This window comes from Zonotrichia leucophrys, chromosome 1, assembly GCF_028769735.1.
Source record: "Zonotrichia leucophrys gambelii isolate GWCS_2022_RI chromosome 1, RI_Zleu_2.0, whole genome shotgun sequence".
In the NCBI taxonomy this organism is placed as follows: Eukaryota; Metazoa; Chordata; class Aves; order Passeriformes; family Passerellidae; genus Zonotrichia; species Zonotrichia leucophrys.
This window is the reverse complement of record NC_088169.1, coordinates 32,262,807-32,275,846: the sequence shown is the minus strand read 5'-3', so window position 1 is coordinate 32,275,846 and position 13,040 is coordinate 32,262,807. Positions and strand designations below refer to the sequence as shown.

Sequence of the window (13,040 nt, the reverse complement as noted above, 5' to 3'; positions counted from 1 at the left end):
AGTGAGGCATCTTGTTGTCCTAATATACAAACCAGAGGGCAATTTTTTTTTTCTGTTCTACAATAGGTTTTCCTTAGACTACCTATTATTTTGTAGATGTCATACAAAACCTAAGTGTCCTTATGGCTGAAGAAATGTAAATTACACAGCTAGTTTGAGCCGTGAACTTGTGATCAGGTGCATTACTGACTCTGATCTAGACTGTTCAAACTTGTCCTCAACACAAAATTACAAAAGGGCAGATTACCACCATCAGTACAGGCACAAGCCAAGCTGTACTTCTTGGTGTCACAAGGGATCCTAGGTACACAAGATGAATGTTTACTAAATTTTACTGATGATTCTTGAAGCTGTCTGCCACCTTATAGCCCAAATACTTTTTGGCACTTTTAGCAGTAATTCAAAAAATGTGCAGACTGACTTTCACACCTGTGTTTCAGAAGGAGAACAAAAGTTCAAAATCTCAATCAGTTTTCTTCTATGGCTACTAAGAAACCCAACATAAAAGATTCTAATTTAAAATATACTTCTGGCTTAGTACTGCCACTGTCAGTTTACCAACCACTTCAACTTATTATGACAGTAAATGTCAAACTTTTCAACACTCATGTAAAGTGATCAAACTGATTTTATGTGAAAGAACACAAACCTTCCTTCCACTTGTCTGAGAGCTGTCCTCATTTTCTCTTTGTACTGCTTATACTTTTCTGCAGTAACATATACATGAACTACAGATCCGTCTTTCCAGAGGGTATGTACAAATTTGTCACAGTATCTTGCATGAATTATCTTTCTTTTTGTCTCCTACAGAAAAGAAAAACACATTTCATGTGGAAAACAGAACATATTATTTTGCAGTGCCTTTAATATTTGGGGAACAAACTTCAAAGACACGTTTGTTGCACATGAAAAGGAGTAGAAATAAACCATGGGATATGGTCTTCACAGAATTTGCTCCTATAAAGATTCAATAGAAAGTAGTTTTATTCTTGCAGCTAGCAAAAACCAGAAGCTTACCAAACAGTCAATAGTAAAGCTTGAGGGAAACAAATAGTAGACAAATTGATCCAAATTTTCTTAACGAACTAGAGGACACTGCAGCATCTGAGACTAACACATCCTCTAAAGATAACATGAAATCTTTGCCCTAGCCCACAGAAATACAAAGAAAACCAAGGCATTGATTAAGCCAGTCCCGATTCTTCCTTTTAGAATGTATGTGAACCAGCAAGAAGTCCTTAAAGCAGTCATTCTCAAAAAGCTCTTTGAGACATTGTTATTCTGTCTCAATAATTAATAATCTGATTTTAACAAAAAATACAAAACAACCATGCCATACACTATATTATCAATTTATCCATCAACCAAGTTTTCAAGCTTTAAAAGAAAAAAATAAACAACTCATAGGACATGAGGGAAAATAACAATACTCACAGCATCAGTTTGTGAACATTCATCCTCTGGTTTAGTGTTTATGCCAACAGGCCCATCTACATGGTGGAAAACACTATCAGCAAGTGCATCATACAGTGTGAGCTTCTGAGCTTTCAAGCCATACGTCTGCAACCACTTCTCAGAAGTCAAATATTCATCAGTTACATGTTTTGATAATGGAAGATCACCTTTGTCTGCTAATAAAGAAAAAAACAAAATCTCCTATATAACAGGGTTCATTTTGGATAAGCTATTTTCAAAACCAGACTGATACTGGAATCAAAATTTTCAAACTTGTTCTACTTATTCTGACAGCATTGGAGCGAACAGATATTTCTGAGTGATTTTTAATAGTCTGTACTTTGGCTCTGGGTTTTTTTCTTATCAGAAAACTCACTGCAACACATTTCTTAGTAATTGGGAAAAAAAAACCACCAGAAGACAGGGAGCAAAGACAATAAATAGTGAGAGGATCAACATAAAAACCAAATTTTCTTAGTAGCTGAATTACAAAATGCCAGAAAGTAATCCTGAATAAGATGTCTAACTTCAAGGAGATTCATTTGAGAAATGAAACAACAGAAGATATAATTGAAAATACAGTGAAGACCATAACATTAATTTGTTTAGAGATGGCTATTTAAAGTAAAAGGCAAACTACAGTGTCATATTGTTTCACAAATTTTCTAAGGACTATTTTAAGGTAGAGCACTGCACAACTCTGGACACCAGTATAGTATACAGATAACACACATAAAATAATAGGATACAGGATTCTCCACTGACTCATCACTATCCCAATAAACCACATCTATACCAAACGACAAGGCAGTGGGTCCCATAGCAGGGTGAATTTATTTTGTTACACTTTAATTTTGGTAGACCAAGGTGGTATAAATGTCTACTCAGTTTAGATGCAGCTACAGTGACCACACTAGTGAGATCCTGAGCCTGTAAATAAACCTATGGAGGCATCTACTGCCCTTACACACACAGAGATCAGCCAACATCAGGGCAGATGCAGAATCAGAGCCTGTTCATGTGGAAAACTTTGCTTTATGATTGCCTGTGGTCCTTAGAACAAGTGTCACAAATGTGCTCACACGGTTTTGAAAAGAAAACTGTTGTTTTCTTTCTTCCACATGCTTTACATAGAGCATCTCCATTTTTGCAGGACTGAGTAGCTTCTCACTGTCCCTTGTTAAAGCCTTCCAGAGCAGAACTTCAGAAACCAGCTACACTTCTGTCTCCAACAGGGCTCAATCCAATCAGTATGCACAGAACAACAAATGACTCATGTTCATGTCTCAGGTCAGACACAATGGCAGAAACTATGGGTTGGAAGAAAAAATGTAGGTGTGCCTCTATGTTTCTTAAGACAGGAGTTGTCAGAGTGCTTATTCTGAATCGTTTTCAGATCTCTGCCCTGGACAAAAATGCAACCCCTCTGCTTCTTCCCTTTATGTGGAATGAACTAGCGACCAAGTTGGAGGCTATCCCAAGAATACTGTGATAGGAGAGGGATAAGGTATTTCACCAGCACTGTGTAGAAAAAACAGAAGATTTACTGGTTCAGGCAGACAGGAAGAGATCACAAAAAAATCCCGAAATAATTTCCATATCCTAAAATCCAGGTAACTTCTAAACCTAGCCACTGGTAAACTAAAACTGTGTTTCAGCCTGAGCTGCTAAACCTTAGCAAGCTTAAACCATAGTAAACAGAGATTTGTACTGGAAAGTTTTAAGCAATCCTAAGTTTAGATAACTATTACAGTGCTATATAGACACATAGGTACTATACGTAGTACACAGGCATTTTGGAGAAAATCATCCCCAAACTGATGTGCAATCAAAACTGTTCACAAAAAGATGTTGATCATTAATACAATGATAGCTGTATTTCTTATGAAAGAAACATAAATTATACCATCTTGAGAAGCAGATTGGTCAGATTCTGATAAGATTTCCTGAACTTGTGTCACTGTACTCTTGGCTTCCTCCAGCTCTTTCCAGATCAAAAACACATCTTCACAGACACCAGCCACTGCAACAGAAATAATAAATAGAACTTCACATTTTTATACAATTTCAGCTTTTTGTAACTCCTCAATCCCAACAAAGTCATTGGTATACCCAGAACTTGCCATATAACCTTGTTTTCTTGAGGTCCCGTTGCAATGACAAACGCTGTTCCAGGACAGACTTCAAAAAAAAGACTCAAACCTGGCTCCAGGATATGAGAGGTGTTTAGCATGTTGGAGCTAACCTCCAAAGTTGGCCACAGATTGTTCCCACAGCGGAAGCAAATACATTTTAACATTCTTAGAAAATAATAAGGAAAATCCACAATGAAATTCACTTGTTGCCCCCTGGACTTTATTGCAAAACTTGGCTCGAAAGAGTAAACCCAGTTTTGACATTTTAAAGAGAAGACAGTTTTGACTCTTTCCACATCCTAAAGTACATAATTAATTTTATTTAAACCTTCTTTCCCTGATGAGGATCTAATTAAATTTTGCTAAAGATAAATTTAATTTCCTCCCAACAATCTTCAACAGTCATAAACAAATGTTACCAAAAAAAATTACTATCTAGCTATATTTTCAAAAATAATTAGAAAGATCCAAAACTGGAATTGAGACAAGGTTTTCTCAATTTCAACAGATATGTCTTTCTTGATGAAAATAATAAAAGGCTTATTTATTTCATAAAATAATTTACTAAAATTGAGACACCTTGTATACCTAAGCAGTAGGATTGCTATTAAAAATGTGTTAAATTAAGTTACTCTCAATGTTTAAACTGCAATATTGGACAATGCAGAGAAAGTGTGTGCAGTGTTAGAGTAAAAATCTAAAAGAAGCTGAATCATCAGCTATCCTAACCACAAATACAGGTTACAAACTATTGCAGATCACAGCCTATTAATGAATTGCACATAAAAATGCTGAACAAGGCAAACTATATCTTACCATCCAGTGGTTCAGCTAATATTCAGTGATGGTTCACTGCATGAAAGATAACATATGAAAATTTATCTACTAAAGCAGGTTGCCAGTTTTTTGATAAACTTTCTGAAAAAAATAATACCAATACTAGTACTAAGAACAATAAAATTATACAAATATTAACTTGATTTTAATTGTGAAATGCTTTCAGATTCCAACAAATATTTTGAATTGTGCTATTGTACACTGCCATCTCCTGGGACCTTCCGGCATTTCTGTTGCAGCCATTTGAACAAAGATCAACATTTCCTAAATCACAAAAAGCTTCAGTAAGACAGATCATTCCACAACATAAAACACAAAAGGGAATTAAAAATCCCCCTCAGTCTGTAATTATTACCTGTTAAATTTAAGAAAAATATTCCCATCAAATATTTCAGAAAGAATTCTACTTTTATTTTATAAGCACTCTCTCCCCAGAAATGAAAACACATGGATTCACACCACACATGAACATAGTTCTAACTTTAGGGCTGTTAAGAATGCAATTCCAGTGGTGCTGTCTCCAAATAAATCTGGATATCCTCCACAAGCTGACAATTACTGTCATCCAGATTTAATTTTATGAATATGTTAACATTTTAAAATATTTTTAATAATTTGAAAATATTTAAAGAAATATTTAAAGAAACTTAACTACCTCTAAATCAATAACAATTATATCATTGTGTTGCTTTATTTCCTCTTAAGTTAATGATATGGACTCACCAGTTTTACAGGATTATTGTTACTGTCCCCATTAAGATAGGTGAATTGAATTGGTATTACATAAGAAGATATTTTTTCCTCATTTATGCTTGTAGCACAGCATGCCTTCCCAAAGCAAGTGTGCTCAATGTCACTTGCTACATAGGACAAATGCAAGCACCAAGAACTGCACATTGTAAAATTCCAGCTGCTTAAAACCTTTTTTCCAACAACATTTTTCCTGGATTCAACTGGGACAGAAGCTTGCAAGCAGTGATATCCATAGCAGCTTTCTCTCTCTACACAGGAAGCTCAACTGCACCTCTGCCTCAGCCTCTTTTCCCCTGCAGCTAAGGAGTGGCCTGTGTCTTTCAAAATGGCACCCCCAAAATCAAAACCTGGATGCAAAGCATAGCATCTTCTGGATGTGGCTCTCAGCTGTGGCCCATCCCTCAAAGCACATCTCTGGTAAATGACCAAGAAAGCATGAACCTCATTTTGTTTAAATTCCCTCTGCTCAACCTCAGATGTGCCATTTTTTGGGGACCACCAACCAAAGAAAGTCACCCCTCTGGAGGGTGCAGTTTACAACCACTCCAAGCCACTGTCTCTTGTACACATCCAGGCACCCATGTCCCAGACATCATCTTATCTTATAAAATTACTTTATCCAGGGAGAGAAAGGGCACTCCTGGCTCCCCCTGCTATGAAGCACTTTCCCAGCTGCTCTGGGGGGCAGTGAAGAGCCAGACCTCTGGAGACCACCCAGTTCTGATTCAAAACCCACCCCACTGCAATGGCAGCAGGGTGGCCACCAGTCACACACAAGGGGACTGGCCTGAACACCCTGCTGCACATGTGCAGCCTGGGCCTAGTGCAGTCAGCTTCCCTTGGTTCTCCCCAAAGCCATCCTGGCCCTGCAGAGAACCTCACCCTGAGTAACGTTCCAGGAGTGCCCTGCCCGCAGGTAAAGGCGTTTCTGCTCTGCAGAAGGGAGGGCCTAGGAAAGAGGAAGAGGATGAGGAAGGTTGTGGGGAGAGCCTGTGGCAAGGGGCAGAAGCATTTTGCTGACTCCCACGAACTGAGAAGCAAGAGGTTAGACCTAAGCAAAAACACAACCACACTTGCACGTGTACACCGAAACTCATAACTGCCCTTATTTCCATTTCCCAGTTATTTAACTGGCAGACAATCTCAAAAGAAGCAGCTTTTCCACATGTACCTCCCCACAAACAAACTCACCCGGTTTTACAAGTCACTGTAACCAATCTGATTTCCATACTGCTAATGAAATAATCCTGCTTTGGAAAAAAAAAAAAAAAAAAAAAAAAAAACAAAACAAAAAAACCACAACCAAACAACCTACAAAATATCCAAAATACCTACAATATCTTTGAAACAGGAAGCAAATAGCAATACAAAAGCAAATCATGGAAAACAGAAGCATTTCTTAATTGTCTGAATATCTGACTTAAATCATGGAAGCAAGTAAATGCAAATATAATGAAATAAGATCTGTCTGAAAATAAATTTGCTGGCAAGGGAAGATGGGGAAATTGATTTTCTTCACTGCCAGTCCCTTTCTCAGCCTCCACGTGGCAGCAGAACACAGCAATATACCCTTAAGCATTGATTTTTAAAATCTCCACTTAGAGGGGGATGAATAAAGGCACAAAGAGGTGTAAGAGGGTAGTCCACAGCTTTTACCTGCATACCTGCCAGGTCAAACAGCACTGAAACTCACTGCAGCCCAATCCTGCCCCTTTTCCACTGGGCAAATGGACAAAGCAAATGAACTTTGTATCCCATGTGGAATCACAAAACAACTATCTGCATCATTCTCTACACATTAGCAAAGAGATTTGCCAGGCCAAGGTTAGGCTGCTAAAACTAGACAAAGCACATGCAAGAAAAAAGCAGAGGCAATGATCTTTGCTACAGCTTCTAGGAAAAGTAGCCACTCTTCAGTCATTATTCTGGCTCTCGAAAGGGAGAGTTCAATCTTTCCCATGTCAGTGTACATAAACAGCGCAGAGTTCATTGACTTCAATGTCATACAGGAGAATGACGCTCTCACGCTTTCCTTTTTTACACACAATAACCTGAAATATTCCCTGTCATGTTTCCCCACATGTGAAAAATCAAGCATGTCTAAGAACAGAGCCTTATATTGCTCACAAGAAGGTCAGACACTTTGGATTTCTCACATCAGTAAAATCCTGATTTCAGTCCATTTGCATTTTCTCTACACTTGCCAGCTCATCTATTCCACCACACAGAAACCACTACACGGAAATTTACTGTTTCTGTGTCAGCCATCAAGGACCCTTATTCATTTTAGGATCTAGTTCAAAGCACTGCTGCTTTTCAAGCACTATGTAGCACTTATCACCCTGTTACTCCAAGTAGATGACACGAATGTGCCCTTTTTCAGAAAGACATCTTTTCTTCACAGCTTCCACCATTCCTTGCCTTCCTTGTCTTCGACTTCCAACTTAAATGTCACCTCCTTTCCACTTATAAATTTAACTACATAACAAGATTGCTTTATTCTACAGCTTTTTACAGATGAATAAACTGCACAAAGAATGTAGGCAGAAGTGATAACAGGAAAATTAGTGCTGGATAAGAAGATATAATCACATTGGTGAAATAAGGCTTTATGTAAAAGCATTTCTCTGCCAGAAGTAAATCTGAGACTGCCAGCAAAAGGACCCTAATTCTTTAATGAGTTACACCTGTTTTGATCTTGAGCACCCACTCAAAATGAGTGTCAAAAAATTGTTAGTTTATCACACTTGCTTTCTAAATGTCTACTCAAGATGCAAAAGAGGGGATAATTGAGCTCTTATCTAAAATTTTAAATAGTTCTGACTTGTTTTGTTAAGCAGATGAAAAGGAATCAACATAAAGATATCCACTATTTGCAAAATGCTGATATTCAGTGGATGCCCAGAAACTATCAGATGTCACTAAAACAGCTTTTCCAGTCCATATAACATGGTTATGAGTTTCACCCTCCAGCTGTTGCATTTGTGGTGCAAAAAGGGGCATAATCAAAATATTCCTGTGCCTCCTTTTAGTTTTTAGAAACACCACATTTGGAGGATTAAATCTCTGGTTCATTCTCTATTTATTTCCTTGCGTAGTTTATGCCACATATCCAAGAACCAGTTTCAGAGCCCATTAGTGAGTAACCAACACTTTTATTTTTATTGCCTTATTACTACGCCCTTGAAGGAGTCTCTGAAACAAGAGAAATCAGACACAGACCAGAATAATGTCTTCAATGTGTTTTCTTTTCTGAAAGGACTTAAGATTCTGCATATGACTGAAACACTCCAATTGGCTGTCAGTGATGTCACGGCTGTGCTTGTAATACCCAGTAAATGCAGAAAGCTAATTGTGTTCCTTTTTAATGTGTAAATTCTACTCCATAATAGCAATAAGACACAAGTGACAATGCACTTCAAGGGGATTACTGCCCTTTTGAGTGATTAAAGCTATTCAACCTTCAGCTTTAGAAACAGTGGTGAGGAAGTAATTTCAGTCATACAGGAGCTCTAGGCTCATCTATTGAAACAGGCTGACTGCCCCAGGGGAAGAGGGAGGCAGCTCCCCCCATGCACACCCCCAAATGTGGTACAGCAAGAAAGCACTCACAGCAGACTGAAGGCAATCATTATACTGCTCTGCATTAGTATGAAACGACAGCGTTTTGAAGCAGACTCTGCTGTTGGTTTCTAAACTCTGCATGGGTGAGCCATGAGTGTCCTTTCATGACTCAAAAAAGCAGGTGATACCTCACTTCTTTAGTTCTGGCCCTCACAATGGTTCTTTCTCTTGTGCTATTATAATCAAGACCCTAGCGAAGGATAGATTAGTATGCAAGAAACTTGATTACAACCCAAATATGGGCCACTCAGTCCAAGACTGACAAACAGCCTTACATGAGACACCAAATCCACCTTATGCCACACATTCCCTAACAGTGAGAAGAGGATAACATTGTTCTGCCTTTGGGGCAACACTAATACTCCCAGCACAAAGGGAGAGAAGGGGGTAGGTGTGTTGAGCCACTAGACTAAAGATGTCTTATGATTCCTGATGCCTAAAAGAAATATTTTTTTTAACTCTCCTGCTGAGAAAGACGTCAGATTTGACACACAAAGCCTCACTTCATATCACAAGCCCCTCTCCTCCCACCCTGGCTGAAACCACAGTCCAGTCCCCCACTGAACACTTACCCAGAGGAAGTAGCACTGTGACTAATATGAAACACATTGAGCTTTCTGCCCAGCTCCACCCACCAGTGAAACTGTTTATTTTGGTTGTTTCCTCCTGGTATTTTTTCTATCAATCCTCCCACCACCACTTTGCATTGCCTTCTCTATGGTCACTTCACTGTGCTTTTTGCCTTTGTGACAAATTCTTGGGACAAGCAAGTAAGCCTCATGTTGATTTAATCCCCTTATATTACCAATGAAATTGGCCTATATTGATATTGGCTGTTGTAGTCTGCCACACTATTCCTCTTCCTTTTAACCACTTCTCCATACATTTCCACAAGGTCACTGGCATAAGCACACAAGTACCATTCTTCATATTCCTAAATAAAATATCTTCTCCCTTTTTTTCATTTTTCTTTCATTCTCACATGCACATCCTCTACTCTCTTCATTTCTCTCTTTTCCTTGCCCTCTCCTTCCCACACAGAGAATTTCCATTTCCAGAGCAGTCCTGTCCTCACCCCACCCACACCTACAGGTTTCCTCTGATTTTACATTCATCAAGTTCCTAAACTACACTTCTATTCTGACATGTTGCTGATAATATCAGCGTAGTCTTGGGATTTATATTGTCTACCTAGTGGCCTTCTCCCTTTCACTTTTCCAGAGTTCAGGGCAATTAATCCTTTTCCATCCTCTTCATATTTTAGTGCAGGTCCAGTAGCATCTCTACAGTTATTCTTCTCAGCAAAAGCATGGAATCTGAAATACAAAATGAGTTTCAACCAGTACACAAAATGCATAAATATTTCTCTAATGTTAGAGGTGTTTTTCACACACACAACTACAGAATCATATCTAAAGCTTCGACTACAATAAGATTATATTAATTAAGATTAATATTTTCAAGCTTTTTATATACATTTATGTACTTTCTGAAGTCTTCTCATGTAGAATATTCTTTCTTTTTGATATTACTAACTGCAAAGCACCTTACTCTTCAATTTCCTGGAAATCTATTTTTAATTAATGCTTTTAAGAGGCTGAGCAGGCATGTAATTTGAGATGTCTGAGATGACACTAACACCTTTTTATCAGATTATCCTCCCAGTTGAAAGCCTAGCAGGAACATTTATTTCATTATGGACATACAAATCAGGATGATAAGCAGACTTTATTTATCCTCATTGTCAAAACAGAGAAGCTCTCAGAGCAGGAAAAAGATGCATTTCTAAAACAGAAGTACACTAGAAACAGGTTCAAGGCATGAAAAGCCCATGAACTTGGCTGTTCCTGTGGGAAAGCTGACTTAAACTTATATGCAGTTGTTGGGCAATCATTCACCAGCAAGTTACTAACAGGCCCTGTAAGTCTCTGCACAAAAGCTAGACTCATGCAAAAAGATGACAGTAAGAATAGTATCAAACAGAAAAAATTCCTCTTAGCTCCCTGCCACAACCCTTTTTGCCTCTGTCTATACCATACAAGAAACACTCACTTTCCTTTAATAAAGAAGGTATAAACACTGCTAAAAGAAAATCAGGAATAGTGACTGGCAATGTGTCTGGTACCATAAAGGTACCATGCTTCCAAATGACCACAATCATTTTAAACACATATCAGACCAGAGCAAACATAACACTTTCCCAGTCTTGTTTTTGGCAGACACTCCCATCTCCTAAAAGCTATTTCTAAACACAGATGGCTATAAAAGAGCTAAGCAGCTGCCATCTTACCAATTGCTCTGCTGTCATTTGGGAGATTTCTACTGTTGGAGGGCTTCCCACTCTTGCACAAACAACAGTGAAACAGAAAAAGCTAGCAGCAATTACACAAGTCTGAAACTGTATGGTGACTTCTGTTAAGCAGAGAAACACCTACTGACTCCTACTGCCTTCTTGCTGTTGAGCATGAGTTTGGTCTTGTGGGTTTTGTATGTGTTCATTTGTTTTCCTTATTTTGATAACAGAATCAAGATTTAAGTTGTCTTATCCATTTATACTAAAGGCTGATTCTTACCACATGGCTGATTCCCAGGACAAAGCAGACAAAAAGCCATGTGGAATATATTAATTTCCACCAACCATCCCAAAAGGATGCTGGAGAGGATGTTACAGAACTGCTTTTCCACACAACCAGGCTTGAAGAATAACACCCCATCATTTTTCTGTTATTCCATGAGCTCTTCATTTCAGACAGACATCTCCTTTTCAGTACTTGTCTCTATGGCACTTGACCCAACAAAACTCTAGTTCTTTTTCTGGTGCTTGTGGATAGGAATGTAATGCTTTGTACTAATGTACAAAGCAACACAACAAAAACTTATTTCACTTTACGTTGTGACGATTTCCCCTGAACAGTTTTTTTCAGACTTCAAGAGAGAGGCAGATGGCAAGTGATTTTGGGCATAAAAAGGGAATAGCCTTTCTGCAAGCCAAAAGGGAATAGCCTTTCTGCAAGCCAGTGAGAACATATGCAGAAAAAAAATGGACTGTTTAAGTAGGGCCTGAATACTAGTCATATATCTTAAGACTATTCCCATATCCCCAGATCACTTACTGAATGGCTTTTCCTCATTTTCCTCATGAATTATACTCAGGTATGTCCCAATATCACTTCTAACAGCAAAGAACTTCATGAATACTGTCATCTTTACTGTCCTTTTTTGTCATACCTGCCAGAGGCCAAGTGGCTCAACTCCTTCAGAAAAATAATAGTTTCATCTTCCCTAGCATTGAAAGACACCATGTTGATTGGACAGGAGACATCTGAAATTTTCTCAAGGAGTAGCTGCTTTGTGTTCACTGGAACATCCCCGACAGCAAAGTAATAAACAGCTTCAACCTGTCATTAAACAGAAAAAAAGGTAATTGGAAGACACAGTTTTACATAAATGACTGATACTTACTCAAGCACTGTCTTGTCCTCAGGAGGAAAATTTGGTAAAACTGATGCATTACTTGGTCTATAAGATTTTCAGATCTTTGGTTCTTCCTCTCATTTATGCTAGTAATTCAAAGGAAGGGTACACAAAATTTCCTCAAGTGAGACAGGAACCTATCCCACAGTCCCTGGCTCTGATTCTGCCCAGTGCAAACCTCTTTCCACAGACATTAACTGAAGCCAAAGAGAGGAGTAAGGAAGGACAACTGCATCCCTAGTCAGAAAAAGACTCTGTGCCATATGTCACTTTTATCAAGAGACGTGCTGTGTTGGTGCCTTGCCAGCGCTGAAAAGCAGGAACTTTATATCAGACATAGTTTTACTGGCAGCAGGTATTCTGGGGTTAGGAAAGATGGCAATCAAGGGAGGTGATTTTCCTGTTGTGCTCTGCACTAGTTCAACCTCACTTTGAATATTGTGTGCGGTTATGGTCACAATATAAGAAAGACACTAAACTATTGGAGAGCATCCAAGAGAGAGCAACAAAGATGGGTCTTGACAGAAGCTGTATGAGGAGTGTCTGAGGTCACCTGGTCCGTTCAGCCTGGAGAAAAGGAGACTGAGGGGAGACCTCATGGCAGTCTACAACTTCCTCATGAGGGGAAGAGGAGGGGTAGGCATTGATTTCTTCTCTGTGATGACCAGTGAGGGAATGGCATGAAGCTGTGTGAGGGAAAGTTTAGGTTGGATATTAGAAAAATTTTTACACAGATGGTGGTTGGGCATTGGAACAGTGGTC

General features: G+C 38.7%; 1 protein-coding gene across 1 annotated transcript in view; it reads right to left on the bottom strand.

Moving 5' to 3' along the window:
- The window catches only part of VWA3B (von Willebrand factor A domain containing 3B), a 60,573-nt gene that overhangs the window by 32,031 nt on the left and 15,502 nt on the right, over positions 1 to 13,040 (bottom strand). Inside the window, 5 exon segments of the mRNA XM_064714777.1 lie at positions 650 to 804; positions 1,435 to 1,628; positions 3,362 to 3,478; positions 9,996 to 10,120; positions 12,033 to 12,202. Coding sequence (XP_064570847.1) covers positions 650 to 804; positions 1,435 to 1,628; positions 3,362 to 3,478; positions 9,996 to 10,120; positions 12,033 to 12,202 — 761 coding nt within the window.